Consider the following 21,655-nt stretch of genomic DNA (forward strand, 5'->3'; position numbering starts at 1 on the left):
GATCATACACTCAAACTAAGCATGAGTTGCAATTCCCAACACTACAGTCTTCTACCTATACCATGATTTGCAATCAAAATGCCTAGAGATGGAACTTAATTCTAGCAGTGGCAGCAATTCCATGTCCAGATTCATAGTGACCAAAGCACAACCAAAATTCCTTGTTGCCAACAGCACGCGATCAGAAAAAACACAGTCTTTGCCTAATTTGTCAGGTCTCCAATGCCAACTCTGATTTTAATATCATCACAGACCAGCTGGGACAAGACAGGAGATTCACAGATTATTGGAAAAACCACTTGACTAGATTCAGAAATCCCATGTTAGGAATTAGATCATACACCCAGACTCATCAACTAGGAAGGGCAGGGCCACATTTAAGATTTCCACAGAGAAAAGAACACAACAATGTCCTGGTTTCAGCTGGGACAGAGTTAATTTTCTTTATAGTAGCTGGTATAGCATTATGTTTTGGATTCAGTATGAGAAGAATGTTGATAGCAACAACTGAAAATATCAGTATTAAGTAGTGTTAGTATACTAAGTCAAGGATTTTTCAGCTTCTCTTGCCCAGCCAGCAAGAAGGGCACAAGAAGTTGGGAGGGGACACAGCCAGGACAGCTGACCCAAACTGGCCAAAGGGATATTCCATACCATGTGACATCATGCCCAGTATATAAACTGGGGGGAGTTGATCACTGCTCGGGAATTAGCAGGGCATCAGTCAGCAACTGGTGAACAATTGCATTGTGCATCATTTGGTTTGCATATTCCAATTCTTTTATTATTATTATTATTGTAATTTTATTATTGTTACTATTATCATTATTAGTTTCTTCCTTTCTGTTCTATTAAACTGTTCCATCTCAACCCACAAGTTTTACCTGTTTTTTTCCGATTCTCTCCCCCATCCCACTGGGTGGAGGGGAAGTGAGTGAGCAGCTGTGTGGTGCTTAGTTGCTGGCTGGGGTGAAACCACAACAACCAAGAAAGAAGAAAGCTAGACAGTCATACTAACCCCAATAACAGTACTTCCCAATATGGTCTCCTGGAAAGCTCTACTTCAGCATAATCTTTGTGTAATTGCTTCTCACACATTTTAAACTGCATGTTGCCAAAACATACTTCATATAACTTACCTAATATTTTTGTCGTTGTTTAATAAGAAACGGCCTAGGATGTTAATGGCTAACACCTGCAGAAAGAGTTAGGGAAGGTCAGTGATCAAAAAAGGCTACTGGTCATCTTCATTGTTTCACGATGATTTTAAAGGCAATGTGTCAAAGCTACCGTTGCTGTTCTTGGCCAAAAGCATAACATAAAGAACTCTAGAAGCTGCCTAAGCAGAGCAAAAGCCAAGACAAACACAGCACAGGCAGGCTCTCTCCCCCACTCAAGAGAATAGAGTCTGCAGAAAGTTTTGCTTTTTTATTTTTGTTATTTAAAAAAACCCAAACAACCAAACAAACACTACTTTCTGAAGAGGCTACAGTCTTATCTAGAGCCAACTGTGGAGCTATGTTTGGGTGAAACAACTTTGCTTTGTGGCCTCTACACAAATTACTCTAATACAAGCCTAGGAAAAAAAACCAAAAGGCCATAGCAAAGGCAACTTACTCTCAGTCCACTCTCAGATTTTATGTCCATAATAGTCAGCACAGTTTCATAGAGAATGGCATTTCCCACGTTTTTACTTGTTTCTGTATTAGTAGCAACCTGGAGAAAAGAAACAAAATAAGCAACTCGAATGCATCCAAAACAGATCCCCTTTGTGCTGTTCTGCACAACAGGCAGTGAAACTAACCAATCTCTAGCAAACAAGCATCACACCTATGAACATGTGTCTCTTGCAGCAAAATTCAACCCAGCATAGCAAGCAGCTGTATCCTCACCAGTGCTGCTGAATCCAAATTATTAAGAAACAAAAAGAAAAAGTTTAAGCTGCTCATCAACCTTGCAGACCTCACCTGTGCAAGTATATCATTCATTGCTTCACTGGAATCATCATCATTTCGCCCTAAAATTCTTAGCAACCGCAGGATTCGTACCTGTTTGATAAAATAAAGCAAAGAAAAGCTCATCGGATGGCAGTGTTTTACATGGGGGCCATGAAATGCCCAGTACAATTCCTGAGGAGTGCCAAAGAAGCAAAAGAAGCCGCTGATTTCCTTTCCTAAGCAAAATGCTTATCCTTAATAAGACCTTTACCAAGAAAAACAGGTTTATGCTGTGCTCATTTTCTTCCCACTAGCCAGAACTGGAGTACTCCCACTACCCACAGCCTTGCAAGACCAACACGTGTTGCTGCATCTTCCTTTTGTCACAACTTCACGTAACATGATAAGGTACTACAACTGCTGTTTAAACTAAGGCAGGTGTCTTTCACTAAGGTAGGTGAAGAACATTTGCACAATCAGCTCTAAAAAAGACACAAAATCTTAAAATCAACACAGCTGCCCTGAGGTAACCACATCATCACACCTATGTCTCAAAACACAGCACTAGACTTAAAGCTATTAATCACTGTTTGCATCAGTTCTTACCTGCAAAAAGGGGTCACTGATCCCAGACACATCATGCTCTGGTGAATACCCAGACATGATAAGGTTCTTCAGAATACGAACTAATTGGGGAACAAGCTGTGAAGAAGAGAGATGTCATATTAGGGTGTCGTTCCCTCCCCCCCACTCCCAGCTTTGAAGTACAGGTCCAAGAACAAATCTCGTATTTGAAAGCAAGTCAGTCTATGGATTCTTCCACAAAGTTCAACCTGCATACCTAGAGCTGATGTTATATGAATACCTACAGCTTAGCTAAGGCACAACTAGAAACAGTTAAGCTGGGACCTGAGCACTGTATTGTATCTTTAAAGTACTAAATCTACCAGAGCTTAGCAGTTGAGACCAGAGAGAAAATACCAACTTAAACCCGTCTCTTCATGAAAAGGGGATGTGCTGGGACTATTAAAATGGTATAACTCCAGGACTTCGCTTGGGGGCTTTACATTAGGTCCTGACTCATTTTCAGCAACATCTCCATGGAAGCATCAGGCATAGTGAAGAGTTTTGATCTTTTCAAGTCCTGTACTGCTATGATTAGAGTAAATTATTAGGAATTCCTTCAAGTTTGACACTCCATCCAGCTTAGCTTCTAGAAAGAAAAGCTGTGTGATCTGCTTCCTCTCTAAGAGTTTCCAAATAGGGTTGAGAATGGATTTCCCTCAGCCTTCCCCCAGGGCTCTGTTGTTAGACTACTTCTTCCCTGCAAGTAGCTCCAGGGTCTGTTCTCCCCCTCTTCATCCCAAACTTCTTGGCAAGAGCAGCAATACTAAACGGACCGAATTCTTTGCTTCACTGCTGTTAGAAGGGTTCTGCATAATAGCAGAGAAACTGATGGAAGCACAAAATCACATCAACTTACACTGTTCATATTTTAAAGTTTCTTTCCAACTGTGCAGGCTAAAAAACTTTCAGAAGTAGTTCAGATTCCTCAGATGTTGATGGCACTGGTCTCCCAGTAGACATTTACACATAGAAATAAGTTACCTTTCAACACTTGTACACAGCTTTGAAGAAATGCTACCTATTTGCCAAAGTTTGGTTCAACTCCATCTTAGGCATCTCTAGCAATGCATTGCATCTGTCAGGACAACTCTGAGGAACCGTAACAGAATTTCTCTATAGATCTCACACATGCTGAACAAGTAATCAGTTCAGGGCAGAACGTGGCAAATAAGCCAATCATTAAAGCAACAAGCTATAACAAACTTAATATTTATCTCCAAAAACCTTCAAAGCAGCTATGAGTAACAAAATAGCCACAGGGTTGAAGTGGAAGCTCATTTCCAACACATCCTATGAAAAATCTTAAGGTTTAAAGACAGAAACTGGACTCATTTTCACTCAACTGTAAGAAAAACCACTCCTGGTGGATGATGTAGACATGTAGAGCTCTAAAAGCTTTATTCCTTCCATAGAAAGTTTATTCTATCCCTCTCAGTGCTGTTGTTATTAAAATAACCCAGACACTGGCTGGAGGTGAGGTGACAAACTAGACAGAAGTGTTATGGTGGCTGCACTAAGTGGTTTTTCATTCCTGAAGCATGGCTAGCACCAGGACAGCATCATTCTTTCTCTCAACTCCATGCATGACAATTACAGATTATCAAAATGTTCTCTACAAAACCCTTCCCAACAAATTCACCCTTAAGACTTAATTTTCCTGTCCTTGAGATGGGCTGCTCCTGCATTCATGTATACCTACTATGAGTCCGGGATTGCATTCACACTAAATGTTTACCATATCAGAGATTGCTTATAGTAAAGTTGCCACTTCTAACAACATCAAATCAAGATGGTGTTTCAGATTCAGGACAGACAGTAGCAGAAAGTGCCAAAAGTACAATGTGACTTACAGAGCACAACAGCTGCATATGGACATACTAAATGGGCAATGTTTTCTGGACTAAAGTCCTGTACGTCTGTGGTACAGTGCAAGAAGAAAACCAGCTGAATTTCCCCATCATCTATTCCTACCTTCGCTCTTCAGGAATTACATACTCCTCTGAAAACGTACATTTCATAAAAACAAACAAACCATTAATTTCCTATTATCTGCCTTAAAGAGGAATGAACCAAAGGGTGCTGCAACATGTTCCCTTAGGACAGAGTAACAGACAAGTGGAGTGACCTGCTGGAGCATTCCTGGAACCCTGATTAGTATTTTCTTTGCCTTCTAACACGCAAGAGTTATCAGGACTGAGGACAGAACAAACAAAGGGAAACATTACAGCCATGGAGATCGGTTGAGGGCCACCCCCCCAATCTTCTGTAGTCAGATTACACCCATGAAAAACATCAGCAATGCAGCCATACTCAGTAGCTCTTTGCAGCACAGTAAGCCCACTTACAGGCAGCTAAGTAACTGTCTCTCCTGCTCCCTTTCGGGAATCACTCAAAGTTACCTCACGATTCAGTCAAAACACAAAGCCCAGTTTGCAATAAGAAGAAAGCCCAGGGCTACAGTTTGCATAGGCACAAAAAAATTCCCTGAAGTATTCCTCAAACGAGGGAGAGCTTGAGGAAAGCAGGCTCATGTTTAGAAAAGGCCACAACTGAGATTCAGGGCTGCCATGGGTATAGAGGTTTAGTGACAAGACAAGACCAGCACACAAAAAGCATTAGACAAGTACAACTGAACTAAGCATGTGGCATCAATCACAAATGTGGCATTAAGAGGCGCTGCCTCGCAAGAGACAAACATCTACAGATTCAATGCAAGCATGCACCATCTAGAAGAATTAACTCTTACCTTTTCATTCTAACACACAGCAGGATTCCAAATAGACAAAAGGGACAAAACAGACGAAGCAGGCATTAGGGACAGATCAATGTTATACCATTCACAGCATAAACAACTACAGGAGATAGCTAGAAAAGAATGTACCTAGTACCTAAATTTTGTGGTCTCAGCTCTTCTCTCTTCTCCCACGACTATCACCTTAACTGAGCAATTAGTAGCAGGGATAGCTACCTTCAAGATGACCCTAGTCACACCTTCATTCCTGCTTTGACATACACAATCAGGGCAAGGGAAGATGCATGCCAAAATGCTAAGATGCATCAAAAAGATGTACTGTTTGAAATCCCTAATAATATAGACAAGCCTAGGAAGAACAGTAAACTGGGCATGCAAATAAATAAGCACCTTTAAGACTTTTCAGGAGCAAACAGCCGGTTCTGTTCTACCAGCTTTGTTCAATTTCTCCTTCTTTGACCAAGAAGTCAGCATGACAATCAATGCAATTTTCAGATGCCCTTCTATTGGTAGTGTCATATGGCAATAATACTGCACAGCAAGTTACAGCAAACAGCATAAGTAAGTTTGTGCTGGGGGGGAAGGAGAAGCAAACATTCCTAACCAGAGGAGGAATAGTAACGTTCACCCTCAAACCTTTAAGTTAAAATGGAAAATGACGTAATATGGCATGCACCAGAGATGAGTTATCTACAGAATTAGAACCCCCATTGATATTTTTGACCTGAGTTTATAAAATTGTGTGGCTGTGGTTAAGGCATTCAGGTGTTGGTATAAGCCTCAGTTTTCTGTCTTTGCCTCTTTATGTTTAATACATTTGTGATTCCAATGTCACTATGCATTTAGCCACAAAGAGTGGAAAAAACCCTACGGGAACATCAAATAGGACACTTTAAAACTAAGTTTAGGATGAGTTTCATACTGCACAGTCTTAAGACCGATGTTTTCTAACTTACCCACTTATTGAAGGGTATTAGGGCTAGATACACATAAAATTCCTAAATTTAATGATTTTTAAAAAAAATTTTGATAACAAGCAGACAGGATCATTAAATTCTTCACCCAAATAGTTGTAAGGTTTTTATTAAGATGTGCACACTGCTTTCACTAGGGAGACTAAGAGAATGCATCGGTTAAAAAAACCAAAAACCCAAATACTCAAAACCCGCCAACCCACCACAAACAAAAGCATCAATATTAACTCTTCAGTATTACCAGTTCACACTTACCTTTCTAAAGTGTGCAAGCATGTCTGGGCTTCTCTCACACATCTCTGTGAGGAGGACAACTGATGTGTGAAGAACACCTAAAGGAGAGGAGGGGAAAAAAGTCTCTACATTTAACATAATTTCACTGGCTCCATACATGTGACAAAGATCCTATGGAAACAACAGGAAATCATTAAAAGAATATTCTTCTTGAATCAACATATCTACCCCAAAATACATTTGTGCTTGCAGCTGTGCCCAAGGGAAAGCAGGTAACAAAGTGCTCATGTCTTAAAGCTACAACTCAAGGCCAATAGAGGAGAGAAACTGGACTGTATCTGCAGAAATCTGCATACTAAATATATAGTCAGATGGTAACAGAGTTGGACTAGATGATCTTTAAGGTCCCTTCCAACCCAAACCATTCTATGATTCTATACAAACATAAAACTCTAGAAGGATGATATATGTTAATTGCATTGCAGGTGTTGGGTTCCTCATGCTTCCTGATTTTCTCTTCTGATTTGGGTACCCTAGCTGACCTTATGCGACCTGAACTGGACCCTCCTCAGGTGGTCTCAAAACTCAGTCTAGAGAAAGACTGTAATAGACTGCTTGGTCAAGCCAGTGTCTGCACATTGGCAGCCAGCTGCTTGTGCCCTGCCTTAACAAAACCCAGTCAAAGTGTCTCTGAAATTAGTTAGAAAAGGCAAGTCAGTTACAAAACATTCAACTAGATGTCAATGCTAGATAACTTGTCAGCAAGATATAGCCTTGTAAAGCATGCAACTTCAACAATGAGCATTATTTTACATCTGCATTCAGCTGTAACACAGCAATCCTCCTCAGATGCTTTTTCAGTTACTCATTTTTCTGTAGCTGTTAAGTCTGTAGTGGAGAAGTCCTGACTCAGAAAGAGATTAGAAGCTTGCTTAATAAGCAATATTTTCTACAGACATGACAGCATTTATATTCCACAATCTATGCAGCTTTCTGACCTACTGCAGGTTCTATCCAAAAACTGTTTTGAAGTACATAAATATCTACCCATAAAGTTTGTGTCACAGCTTTCTTAACACTGTCACTGCCTGCTTATCACTGAGACCTCCCAAGGGGATGCTGAAAGGGTTTCACATATATTCTGCTTCGGAGGAAGCTCAATACAAAGCCCATGGCTAAGACTGCTGGAAAGGAGATGCTGATACTTAAGGATGAGGAAAGCAGAAAGGATGATCCGGTTCTTGAATTCAGGTGAACCTAGACTCAATTCTCTGCTTGGCCAAGGCTTGAAGAGGAGCATTCCCATCTTTACAGAGGGAACAAAAGAGCTCTCAGCTTTTCAGGGTTGCACGAGACAAAGACAGAGGATCTCACGCTACCAAGTTGGATCACATAGGCATCACTTACTGACAGAGTCTAACAGAACATTGCCTATTTGAAGCAGTGCCTCATCTAAACATTCTGATCATCACATTTTAAATCAAGATAAACTAGCTGCACACACATGACCGACATTCCACATGCAAACCGTCCTGTACCTCAAAGGTTTATAACACATGCAGGGAAAAAAAAAAAGAAAAAAAAAAGGGAAAAAAGGAAACAATAGCTTCTCAGGAAGCTACTGTGACCCGTTAGCACTGTTGGCTCTTATAGCTACCCTGTCTTGACAGAACTTCTCCCCGTGATGGGTTTTCAGCACTGCAAACATCTACTGTAGAACTCCTAGTACAACCACTTTTTTTTTTTTTTTATTAAGGCACATGCTCATTGCAGATGTGCCGCAGGACTAAGACTTTGGGAAGTGAGCACTAGGCTTGATACAAATTAGTCAAGGTGTTAATATTAGTATTTCTCTTTAAATAATCTTCTAGAAGCACTTGTGCAAGAAAATGCACTAAAACAGAATAATCTCGCAAAGGACCATTAAAGTGAGAATCTGTTTTATGATGGAGTTCTGATGAAAAACAGCACTGAAGAAAGACTTTCCTGACAGTGACATAGGTATCTCAGTCCTGGCAATGCCTGCTAAAATGATATCAGAGAAACCTATAGTGTTATGCTAACAGAAGACACACAAAAAACCCCACCCAAAAAGTGCACTTTAGAGCCCCTTTAGGCAGCGTATTCGATAAAAATCACAAATTTTCCCATTCCACCCACTCTGAAGTGTATCAAAAAGCAGGGAGAGAGTTCCTTTTGTCACCATGCCATGTAAAAGTCCTTCTGACTAGCAGAATCATACAAATCCCTTCCTTCTGAAGGACATTTGCTTTCACTGCATAGAATTGGGAAGAAACAAATCATACAAATACACCTCAACAATTCCTTCCAAACAAAACGCTTAGGTAGCAAGTGCACCATCCCGTAAGGAATGTCATAGCCTTGCTAAGTAGAGTCTCGGATATTACCATGGTTCTTCTCATTCAGCAAGTTTTTGGTGGCTGGCAGGAACATCTCCATGAGTTCAGGCACCTTTCTAATGACATGAACAGCACACAATGCTGCCTGTACAGGAAAAACAGCTCTGTTAGTACATACTGTAATGACAACAATACACGTTTTGAGAACATCTAGCACAGAGGGAACTATAATGAATTTCATGACATACATAGGCCTGGAAAGTTTATGGTACATTTTTCCACCTCTCTACTACAAGTGATACTAAACAGCATCACAGAGAAGAGTTCAATAAAGCTACCACGAGTCAGGGGGGAAGCACTGAGCTACAAAGTAATACTCCCACTACCAATGGTTGATTTTTACATTATTCACTTCAGACGTGATATTAACTGCAAAGCAGCTCTGCCTTTAAATAGGGCTACTTCAGTGTGTCTTCCTGTTGCTAAGGAGGGGATGATGGATTGGAAGCAAATAATTGAATTTATGTCAAATTATGGCTCATTTGCTTTCCCTTGAATATAATCTCTTTCCCCACAAAATAACTTCCTCCTGCAGGTGATGGGTCCTATGAAAAACAAAGGTATACTGCAAAAAAATTGCCTACTTCTTCTAGGGTGCAGAAGCAACAGGAGACACTATTCTTTGCAGCTGCTTGAGAATCAAGTGCACTGAGGGCCTCTTCCCAGAATACAGCAATACCTGTTTGCATTGCTTTCTCTCCAATCTCTCTCTAGATCCAACACTAGACAAAGAAGTAACAATGCATCTCTTCCTGAATTGTACTGCTCCCCACCCTCCCCAAGACTTAACAATGAAATAAATTTAAAAGAACAAGGGTGATTACACTTTGCAGATGCTGCAGCACACTTCCTATGCGAACAGGACAATTTATAATTGTTTGGCCATTTCAAGCCCTTAACCTTTCTATCTCACATACTACTGTCATCATCATCATCAACAGAAGAGATCAAATAGGTTCAAATCTTCAGATATCAGCCTGCACTGTTAATGATCAAAGTTTCTCTGCACTTATCTGAGAAGATACAGAAATAAAACCGATTACTAGAAGTTTGGGGTTAACATCTGTGAACAGGCGGGTGTTCACATTACCATCAATAACCTTAAGGTAGAGAGTATCAAAATAGAAACAACTGCCTCACCTGTTGGAGGCTTGTCTTTTAGAGGCTTACACACATTCCTGCTATAGACAGACAGGGAGTTTTGACCTCTGTCTTGCACACTGGGAAAACGCTCAGCCAGTGTGATCCAAGCCATCTAGTATTCCAGATATTATCAGGTATCTGATCAATCTTGAGTTTTAATCCATAATAAAGTATTCAAAAGTTCCCTGAAGTACCTTCTTCCTAAGATAGGAGTTGGAAGTTTTGAGGAGCTTTTCCACCTCTCCTGCAAGGTCTCTGCACATTTCTGAGGAACCCATGCAGCCAAGAGTGCAGAGTGCCAGCCCCTGCACGTATTGCGTGCTGTGATTAAGGTCACTGTAAAGGAGAAGGAAAAAAAAAGCCAATCAGCATGCACAAAGAGAACCTGCACACAAGAAGAAAAAAAAAGGCATCTATATCTACAGTCATCAAACCAGCTGCACACATGGCCCAGCAGAACTCTCCAGATTCTCAGCTATTTGGGAGCATGCCTTAAGGAACAGCAGCAGCTTTGAGTGCATGTACCACAGGGTTTGCTACTACTTCTACTTAGAATCCTCAATTATAAAAATAAAGTACTTGGTTAAAACTATCAGGTGGGTATCTAGGGATTGAGCTGAGACGAGGGAAGACCACAAAGAAGCCCATTAAAACTTCTGAAGTAAAGACAAAACATTGTATTTTGGAACTTGCATGCAGAAAAGAACCTAACATGAAGTACAGTCCTGCAGTGACTCTGTGGGTTGTCCCAGTTTAAACACGTTCTAGGATAGGCTTTAGCTTCTGCATTTACAAACCAAACAGTATATAAAAATCTAGGTAAACATATCCTCTATCCCGAGTAAAAACCACAAACCCCACCACTCGCACACCTTGAAAATAATCCATACATGAATTTTGTTTAGCAATCCTGACTATTCATATGCAAGTTGGAAGCTGCAGGTAGTGGTCAATAAGAAGTTAAACCACCTAACAGTAGATGCTATTCATGAGGCCAGCTACCAATGTCACACTAACTACAAGACATATAGCTTCCACATGGCAATCCCAACAGCCTTCAAAACTTATTTCTATACTACTTTTCCACGAGACTATTTGGTACTCATGTCGCCACAGTATCCAGGATTCAACAATGTTGAAGAAAGTAAGAAATATGGTTCCTGGTTTGGGAGGCGAGGGGAGCTGGGGATTGCATGACAGGAGAGCTGGGGAAACGAGTGCTATGTAACCAAATGCGCACAACGTGCAGAAAAGCAAGAGACAGTATTCCAGTTGTAACATCAAGCAGCTATGGCAACATGCAGATGAAGGAACAGATAGCACATGCCACTAAATGGGTTGTTTTTTTGTTTCCTTCCTTTAACAAATTTTCAGCAGCTATGTAAAGCCGTGTATATAGCAAGTACGTGCTTCACAAGGGTGCTCACTTTTTTTGTATCAAAAAATCTAGGTCTTGCTTTAAAATAATGAAAGAAAATGCCATAAATCAAAACCTTAATGTCTAAATAAAAGCAAGACAAAGTAGTACATACAGAAGCCAAAGGAGAAAGCAATAAACAACCCACTGAGATGGTGGGAAGCTGTCCACCAGTTTTGCTCAGCTTCAGTCTGACCCATTTCCAGTTCAAACTCACTACATCCTTACCACACAAATTCAACTTAGCATGAACAGTCAAAAGAGGTGTGTCCTGGTTTCAGCTGGGATAGAGTTAACTGTCTTCCTAGTAGCTGGTACAGTGCTATGTTTTGAGTTCAGTATGTGAAGAATGTTGATAACACTGATGTTTTCAGTTGTTGCTCAGTAGTGTTTAGTCTCAAGTCAAGGGTTTTTCAGCTTCTCATCCCCAGCCAGCGAGAGAGCTGGAGGGATACAAGAAGTTGGCACAGGACACAGCCAGGGCACCTGACCCAAAGTGGCCAACAGGGTATTCCATACCATGGGACATCCCATGTAGTATAGGAATGGAGAAGTGGGAGTAGGGTATCGCCGCTGGGGGACTAGCTGGGTGTCGGTCGGCGGGTGGTGAGCAATTGCCCTGCGCATCATTTGTACATTTCAATCCTTTTATTACTACTGTTGTCATTTTATTAGTGTTATCATTATCATTATTAGTTTCTTCTTTTCTGTTCTATTAAATGGTTCTTATCTCAACCCAGGAGTTTTACTTCTTTTCCTGATTTTCTCCCCCATCCCACTGGATGGGGGGGGAGTGAGTGAGCAGCTGTGTGGTGCTTAGTTGCTGGCTGGGGTTAAACCACGACAGGTGTTAACCTAGCAGCCTGGATCTAATGGAAGAGCCTCACAGGTATGAGATTTCAATGAAAAATCTTTAGCCAAGTGTCTCTCCTCTCCTGGACACTAGGTCCAAAGTTAGCAGATCCTCAGGCCCACAGTTTTGTCAAGTTTCTTTCCAAGCACTTTGAGGCCACAGTCTAACTGAAGATCAATACTTGACTTGTTAATATCTGGGAGGCTTATGTTCTAAAAGTAACCAATAATAAAACCAGACACACCACACACAACCAAGCAGGCCTCTGGGTACATCAGCTAGAACCCAGTTGTTCCACTCCTGCTCCCATCCATCTTGAAAAGGAGTGTTATTGGAAATGCACCAATCATCATCTACTAAACTATGATGTAAACCAGTCCCTGTTTAACAGCATTTTACTGAGAGAAAAGTAGTAAAAGAAAAAAAAAATTATTTCCCATCCCCTCTTGTCTGATTTCAGCAAGATGCCAAGCAGACAGCATATCCCCAGTTGCTGCCTTGCTTCCAAGGAAAACAATTCATCGGGACCGTTAGGCCAACCTTAAAAAGAAAGCAGGATATGCAGCCTTGATCCTTGAAATTGGACGACTCTTCAGAGCTCGTCAGCAGAAGTCAAGTAAACAAACACAGGACAACATGGCTGCAGCAATATATATGACTTTGTGACATACAATGGCCAGCCTGTCCAGCCTACAAAGTTTTAACAGTGTTATAAAAACATCCTGATTCAGTCATATTTAAAAGGTGCATGGACCTTTATTGATGCCGCATTACTGCTTGCCTGGCTCTTTCCTACTGCAAGCTGGAAGATAACTAATTTACAGAAATGGAAGAGAGCTCTTTACAACAATTAGAGGTCTTCTGCACTGGCTAGGCAGCTTACTGTGGTTATTTCATCTTCCTGAATTTATTTAACATGACCTCCAGAAACACATACTACCATTCTGTAACAGTAGTTAAATGAAGTGTTGTTTGCCACATACACCTCTTCAGGACCAATGCAATTTTATATTCTGTTCCCTGCAAGGAAGCTAGACAGGATCATCCAATACAGTACCATACTAGAACAGTCTTGATTGAAGATACCAGTTTTCTAACACAAGGGAACAAAAACTAAAGTACTCAAAATATCACTGTCAGGAGTGTACTTTCAGATCCTGAAACCTCAAAGCATGTGTTGATGGAGAGAGAGGTGGTACCCTTACTTCTTGATGCAATTGGTCATAAGAAGATGGACATCCTGTCTCTCATCCAGCAGCAACATGGCACCTAAATACCCAATGCGCTTGTCTGTGAATTTCTGAGAGGCAATGAGCTTGAGGCACTCCAACTGGAAAAAAAAAAGGAAAAAAAGAAGAAAAAAAAAAAAGACAGAATTAGCTTAAACTACTTCTTAGCTAGAGGAGAAACAGTTTGAATTTTGATGTTTACTCATTTAGGTCTCTCAGAATGCATTTTTAAAAGTATATTTTATTCCCATTTTGGTGATGTGGAAAACAAAGAAAGGTTAAATGACCTGCCCAAAGCTCCCAGCAAGCCAGCAGGAAAGTCATTAGCAGCTCCTGCATCTTGAAGTAGCCAGACACTGTTGGCCTTCCATGACCCCAGATATACCAGATATGTGGGTTTATGTAAGATGACAAAAGTAAAAGATAACATATTTATAGAGACAAGAGATCCATCATTAAAAACAAAATCGTGAAGAAATCTAGATCATGTGTCATGTTTGATATGCACTGGAAACTTCTGAACCAGGCTTAAATGGGTCCATCTACCTAACAGAGAGGATCAATGCTCTGTAAGTTAAGTCGTCAAAAACAGTTTTTGTTTATTATGATCTGTAACTAACTTGCTAGCTAGGTAAACCTTAGATACAGTCAGAGGTAGTTAAGTTTTTGTGCTGCTCTGCAATTTCTATTTGAAAACCTGAAGTTCGACTAAAATCATATGCATTGTAGCCACTACAAACTTCCTTTTCACCACGTAGAAATGTCAACTGTGTTCAACAGCATAAAGGAGATCCCTAAGATAACATGCATAGCTGCCACTTGCACTGAGCTATTTAAGAATTTAATTGCTAACCCATTTTTAAACTTAACACTTTCTTACTGCAAAAAGGGACATCAACCACAGAGATATTCTGACATTACTATGCACTAAAATATTTTTCTCTAACAGATAACTCACCAGGTATAATCAATATCTACTTTCCAGACAGGAGGTAGCAGAAATGGCTTCTCAAAACAGGTAAGAGACCTACCCCTCAAAAACACATCCTGTAAGTCTGTTTTACAAACTAGCTGGGGCAGCAAGTAAGCATACACAATAGGTTTAAGGAGGGGTCAGACAAAGCTTGCAACAGATCCATTTTAAAGGAAGTAAAGGGGGCATGCACAGGCAAAAATGCAGGGCATCATGAAAAGTTTTTCATGGTCCCTAGCTATAGGGAAGCTTGAACAGGGCAACAGAAACAGGTGAGATGCAAGAAGCACACACACATCAGGAAGGTAAAGTTGTACAGGATACTGATAAGAAAATTAAAGTTGAAGTGCCAGAGAAAGTAAGTGCTATAGCCTAGCCACTGACAAGTTCTTACAACTGCATGGCATCAGAACATACAACTCAACTATGCAAGAAGTTGTCACATATGAACACCTGGCTAGTGCAGGTGACTTACCAGTGACAAACTGGTAAAAAAAAGCTTGAAAGAAAGCAAGTTCAGTTTGCTAGGTTTAAAAGGGGCTGAAAATCTAGACTAAAGAAACACCTCTGAACAATAAGATCAGTCATCCACAAGGATAACTGAACTTGCACAAACGGGCAAGATCAACCAGGGATAAGGTACAGAACACTAGATATTGACCTCTTATCTTTCCAGTGCTTTCTGTAAGAGAATAATGCACCACTGAACCAATTTTCTTCCTCAGGTTTACAAGATACTTTCTTATACAACCCTCTGCAACAATGCAATGTAGAATTGATGACATCTAAGCTACAGTGTAAGAGCCAACAAAGGCAGAAGACGAATGACTAAGAAAAAGCAGAAGGAAACTAATGACTGCAACAGATACTGTCAGACATATTTCTAATACTTTTGAATTTGAAAGATATTATTGAAATTTACCCTGTGAAAGGCTGTTGAGTTCTTTTTTCACTTGTATACAAATACATGCAAACTAGCTTCATGCACAGCAATACTGAGAAACATGATCAGCTGAAGCTCTTACTAGGTCTAATTAGTGGAAGAAATCTTGATACCATTATATCCATTTCATTCAAAGGAACAATTAAAATCTGCTACATCAGTACTGTAACAGATACATTAGTAAAGCCAGATATGATACAGGCATATAGCCAGACTACAACTTACCCGAGTTTTTACTGACATAGCCACTCTTCCAACTGGAATTTTTTTGCAGGTAGAAATAATGACAATAATAATAAAGTTATTTGACCATTTGCCCAAGCTGCCTGACAACTTCTAAACTTGCACAAACGGCCCTTGCACACGCTCGAGACAGCTTGCCATCCACTGCATCTCAGCATGCACTGGCTAAATACAGTGCTCATGCTCGTATTTCTGTATAAGATATCCTCAGTCAAAATTGAGGATCCCTGGCTTGGAAAGAAGTAGATCAACTATTCACTACTTCTGACACCTTCTCTAAATTCTCTTTTATTATTGGTTACCCCATCCACACTGTTTGCTGAAGTCAGATGTCTGCTTACATCTTTAAGAGAGAATGTCTAACACAGCCTGTGGCTCTCTTCTGTTTTCACCGAAACATATGTGCTGCATATTTATCCTGTCACTCTCAGAAACTTCCTGTCTGCAGTGCTGGACTGTCTATCCACAAGACTCCACTGCTGGAACAGCATGTCTCTTCAACAGGTCCCCAACTCACACAAACTACATTCCACCTACACAACATAAGCACTTTGAAAGATTCCTTCCAGTTGTAAGCCTTGAGGACATGCAAAGGTCTGCAACTTACTTGGAGAATACTTGTTAAAATCCCTTCTCAGGCTTGGGCCCTTATACCATCCTGAAAGTGCAGCTGATGAACTACATGAGAACCAAGGCCATCAAATGAAGCACTCTGTTCCCAAAACAGTCAGCACAGATGCTTCTGTTTGAGATGCAGCAACCCCAGCAATAATAGGTATTGAATAATCTGTTTTATCCTTCTTCCACTGAGTGAAGAGGTAATTTACCATTACTGACAAAAGCAGAAACTGAAAAATTAAGTCTTCCATATATGGGATTAAATACTTGAATAACAAGATAAAATAAATGAAATAAAATTTAAATATGTTCCTAACATAGGTCAAATGTAGAAATTCTAGATGACACTTATCTGTAACACTTTTCATTCTTCTTACAGCTCTTAGATACTTAGCCTTAGTTTTTGTGACAGGAAGTTTCTCTCTTGGACCAGGGAGTCTGGCTACGTGAAGTGTTAAGAACAGTATAATACACAAATTCACTTGCTCTTATGCAACAACTCCTTATCCTGAGAGAAGAATCCAACGATGCAGAAGTAAGATGATGCAGTTTATATGCAATAGCACAGCCCTAACACTAAGACTATTTGGAATTTGATTTCAGTGGTTTGAGTTTACTGCTTCAGTGAGACATGTCAGGATTGGTAAATCCAATCATGAATGGATAGACTCCCAAGACATGAAGCTACTTAAGGGATACAACAATTTGACGGACTTTTTATTTAGCTTTATGGAAGGCCTAGGTTAGATTGCTACTAACAGGACACTTACTGGCTTCTAAGCAAAACAGACTATGCCCCAAAGACTAAGAAAAGCTCAACCTGAAGAACATCTTGTAGATCAAGAACTTCCAGCTTCCTGTCTCCCTTTTCCACAATCTACCTGTGTCAAAAATAGTGCATCAAAAATAAGCCAAGAGATGGAAAACTCATACCAGCGTTCTCCAAGTCACCTCACTAAGATGGGGATAAGGAATATCAATTTTTCTTGTTGCTGGGAACAGACCAGCTCTTATCTGCCTAGAATGGATTGCTTTAGGAGGAAAACGGTATAGAATCTCCTTTGAAGCATCTGGTATTTTCCATCGGAGACAGAACTCCAAAGTGCTCTTTTGAACCCATTTAGAAATATCCGCATGTACTGGAATGTGGTTTAAGAACTACTGCTCTGCAGAAAACACAGGCAATGAGGAGCAGTCTGGCAAAAGCAGACTAACCCTAAGCTTCATAACAAAACACGTAAGTCTCCAAACAGCAGATCTCACAAAGGCAAAACTAACTAACATAGGTTCAGAACATACATGAAGACAGACCTCAAAACATCCCAAAGAGCAGACAGCAAAACCGCAGCTAGGAATGCGCCGAAAAAGTCAATGTGCCCAAAACACACAAATCAGACTGGCATATGCACATAGCACAGCAAGCATTGAACTCTGACCTACCTGTCCAAAATGTGCAGGGTATCCCAGCATGTGCATATACAGCAGCTTTGCAACATTTCTGCATCGGTATGTGTTATCTTCCTCTCGGAAGGATGACCGGATAGCAGCACATTCCTTTTGGATCATCTCACGCTCTTCTGCCTGAGTTCTTGCTGTCCGGATGGTCCGGATCAACTCCCGCAGTCTGATGGGGGCTGGCATCCTCTGGGAGAAGAAAGAGATCTGTAAACCTTGTACTGTACCTAAAGGCTTCATAATGGTCTCATACTTTTGCCCGTTTTTTTTGTTTGTTTTTCTTTCTTACCCTACAATTATGTAAGTAGAAGAATTAAGAAAATGCAGACTGCTTCAGTAGCATGGTTAAAAGTAAACTTGAAAACCAGAGGAATTCATTGTACCTCGCATTTGCTTTTCCAGAACATTAGAAACAGGAATTGCTATGCTTTGACTAGCTGTCAGGTGAACATAACGTGACTCCCCCACCTGAAACAGGCAGAAGTGGCACTCTGCAAGGTATGCTCTCATATTCACATCATCTGCCTCTCTCCAAAAAAGTTAGGCTCCAAAGAGAGTTGATCCCAAAATCATGACAACTTGGGACAGAAGTCCTTTACAAAAAGCAATGCTGTTTAATAACTTGCACAAGATTTCATGCAAGTGTTTCAGATAGCCATGCTTCAAAAATCCTGCAAACTTGTGCCATACACACTTCCTTCTTAGAGGCACGGAAGTGAGCAGAAAAAGCAGATGGAAGAGCAATCCTAGCTGTGTGGACTTTTCAGAGAATCTTCATTTAAAAATAAATAGAGTTGACACCATCCTTTTATGACAGCCCAAACAGAACAATCCTTTCTAAAACAAACAAGCCTATCGCATTACTGTCTGGTGGCACTAGTATGAAAAGAGTGTGCAAGGAAAGTGTATTCTACATGAACCCCAAGCAGTTTCACTTCAGATGGAATACTGATTGAGCCATCTGACCTAGAGAGCAATTTAGTCTTCTGAGTACCCCTCCAGAAGAAAATGGCTCTCAAACAAAAGCCAAACTTTAGAATTAAGTTCCAACAGTTGAACTTTTTAGTTCATGCTCACCAAAGTTGACTTTTGACTTTCTGGGAGATAAGACTATGCAAGCATATCTACAGTCTTCTTTCATCCACGCTAGACTGCGAATGTAACTAAGCCATTCTGATAACAGATAATGTCACACCAACTTGTAAAAAGTTGCCATGGCAGCCTGCTACAGATTGTCTGGGTCACTGTCCTCCCATATGTGTCATACGTTTTAAGCAGGGCCATATCAGAAAAAGATGCGCATTCAGATGCTGCAGTAACTGGCTTGCATGACACCACAGAACAGGCAGGCTGGGAAGCACACAGAGTTTGCTTTTCTGCAGCAAACAAGTCCCCTGCTAAGAGAGGTACACATACAATGAGTAAAGGTGGACTCACAGTAAGACAGCTGAATGCACCTCTGTAGGTCTGGATTATAAATCTGGTCTCCTACAGAATTCATGTATAACACTAAGTCTCGTCAGTCAAACCACGTGGATCCCTCATATTCCAGTTCCCCATCTTCATACCCAGAAGGTTTGAATTTGCAGAGACACAAAGCACTCAATTTTGAAAATACAAGAGTAGAGGTGTTCTTCCTGCATAAGGAAACTCTGCCCCAAAATGCAGACACATGTAGGACCAAGATTATTGGACAAGTTAATCCTTAGTCTTGCCTCTCCATGTGAATTTATAACAGTTCCTCACATGACTGTGATATGAATAAATTCATGCTTACTACGCATTCAGATGCTACACTAACACGCATCACGGAAACGGTCAAGGGGTAGTAAAAAATCCATTTCCAGAACAGTATTTGAACATGCAATAAGGCCTTTGAATGTGGCAGTCATGTTATTTTAATGTAGCTTGTAATGCTCCTACACTGAAAAGATCTTCCTACACAGCACCTTATCTACATGCTTATGGGGAAACCTTTACTTAGATGGAGTTAAACCCTTAACACAGACCTCTGCTCTCCAGCTAACAGTACAAGTGATAGCGATAGAACTGTGATCTTTCAGCAGCAAGTTAAGATCATAGGATCACAACAAACAGAACATGAAAACCCTGCAGAGCACTAGGAGCAGTACATTGAGACACATGTACTGTACACAGTCTTTGGAGATTTCAGATGCTGAAGTGCAAGTCTCAAAGGAGCACGTACAAATCATTTTTGCAAATATTATTTGGCCAAATTGGAAGACTATTTCCACCAGTGCAACAAAATACACATCCTCAAAATAAAACAACAACTCCCCAGCACTCATACGGGGAGTCAGCCAGAAGCATAAAGGTTTCAAAGATTTTTCAAATAAAAGGTAATTTAATTCTGTCCATTTCCTGCTGTATCCCCCCGCCATCCACACATAATAAAATACCTCTCCTACCCTAAGAGAGCAAAAAACTTTTCTAAAAGCCCGCAAAAAGCCTCTGATGAATAGCTTGCTTGGGAAACTTCAGAATGAGCAACTTAGAACTATTAAAAAAAAAAAAAGAAACTAGAACCATGAATTTAAATGGCATGTAAAATCAAGGTAACTGGGCAAGAGTTAATGCAAGCTAGAGTTCCAATATAACACATACTAGTTGCTTCCTAGCTGTTGTCTGGTTGTGTTGCTTTACTCTGTGGTAAATTACTCTCAGAAAAAAGGGATGAACCCAGATTAACTGTGTGCTATCACTGGGGACTTGTTAACATGCTGCTAATTACACCCTACCACATATCCCCAAAAACTTGTTTGCATAAGTCTATCCTTAGAGCCTGCCTTCAGAGCTGAAACTCTTGAATAAAACTCAAAGCACAAGGCTTGTCTACCAAGGATGTTATTCAGCAATAAGCTAGGATACAACCCCCTCCCAAATTCTACGACTCCTTACAACATGCTTAGGTTCATGTTTCTATTCTGAATTTGTCATATTGGAAGTGGCCTCAATTACCTATAAAAACTATTCTTAATTAATTCAAGTTGACCCCTTGTTTCTGTAGTAGTCTTCAGCTTAACCTACTAATTTACATGAAGAATATGATCTGCCAACTCTTCACTGTTCTAAGTGGGCAGTCAAAGGCGGCAGAAAGCAGATCAGATATGGCCATACCAAGTCTGATCACAGCTCCGCCCTGTTTAGAACCCCGTCTGGGTCAACAGCAAATGCCTAGGTAAGAGTGTAAGAACAGGGCAAGCATGTAGCAATACTTTCTCAGAATTCTCTTGCAGTCTTCAACAATTTGTGGCCCAAGAACTTCCAAAGCCAGAAATAAAAAACACATCTGGAGCGCAGGTAAACTTCTAGAATCAACAATATTCTGCAGAACACAGCTTGAGTTCCACAGCTTCACTGCATGACATATGGAGACCCTGCTACTTCTTCTGTTTTGCATTTCCAACTGTTCGTTTCCACTGATACTCCCAATTTTTCTACACGCTGCCATTTTTATCCTTCCCTCATCCTCCCCAGTCTGAAAAAGTGCAGCCTCACATCCAAGCCCTTCCATGACTGACTACCTTTGTTGCCTTGCCTGCACATTCTACAATTCTCCTGTGTCCCTTCTGAAGGGGGAAAGGAGCAAAATGCTGCATGCGGCTTTTAAGAGGTAGATGTACCATTGATTCATTTGTATAAAATGTCTTCTATTTTGCTCCCTATTATCTTCCAAATAATTTGCAACAGTCAATTTGGGGTTCTGATTGCTACAAAGTACTCTGCTCGTGTTTCTCACAAACAGTATCATAAACCCAAAAATCTCTTTCCTGGGTGGGAAAGGTCTGCTTAAAGTCCCTAATTTTTAAGCCTGGC

The 21,655-nt window shown here is 40.5% G+C and overlaps 1 protein-coding gene across 3 annotated transcripts in view; it reads right to left on the minus strand.

The window, feature by feature from the left end:
• AP1G1 (adaptor-related protein complex 1, gamma 1 subunit) overlaps positions 1-18,431 on the minus strand; it is a 47,577-nt gene extending 29,146 nt beyond the window's left edge. The window contains exons 1-11 of one of the 3 annotated variants that reach the window (XR_775151.1): positions 18,287-18,431; positions 17,804-18,007; positions 13,563-13,687; positions 10,282-10,423; positions 8,933-9,029; positions 6,546-6,622; positions 5,311-5,319; positions 2,544-2,639; positions 1,968-2,048; positions 1,618-1,716; positions 1,140-1,195 (exon numbers count right to left, since the gene is read on the minus strand). Coding sequence is in view for 2 of the 3 variants with exons in the window: in XM_010579514.1 (XP_010577816.1) it covers positions 1,140-1,195; positions 1,618-1,716; positions 1,968-2,048; positions 2,544-2,639; positions 5,311-5,319; positions 6,546-6,622; positions 8,933-9,029; positions 10,282-10,423; positions 13,563-13,687; positions 17,804-18,007; positions 18,287-18,328 (1,028 nt within the window). In the remaining variant the exon portion in view is untranslated. The remainder of the gene's footprint in view (positions 1-1,139; positions 1,196-1,617; positions 1,717-1,967; positions 2,049-2,543; positions 2,640-5,310; positions 5,320-6,545; positions 6,623-8,932; positions 9,030-10,281; positions 10,424-13,562; positions 13,688-17,803; positions 18,008-18,286) is intronic. The other 2 variants (XM_010579514.1, XM_010579515.1) reach the window with 2 other exon arrangements.
• Between the last annotated feature and the right edge of the window lie 3,224 nt (positions 18,432-21,655).

Source organism: Haliaeetus leucocephalus, unplaced genomic scaffold (genome assembly GCF_000737465.1).
Source record: "Haliaeetus leucocephalus isolate CR32 unplaced genomic scaffold, Haliaeetus_leucocephalus-4.0 Scaffold668, whole genome shotgun sequence".
Classification (NCBI taxonomy): domain Eukaryota; kingdom Metazoa; phylum Chordata; class Aves; order Accipitriformes; family Accipitridae; genus Haliaeetus; species Haliaeetus leucocephalus.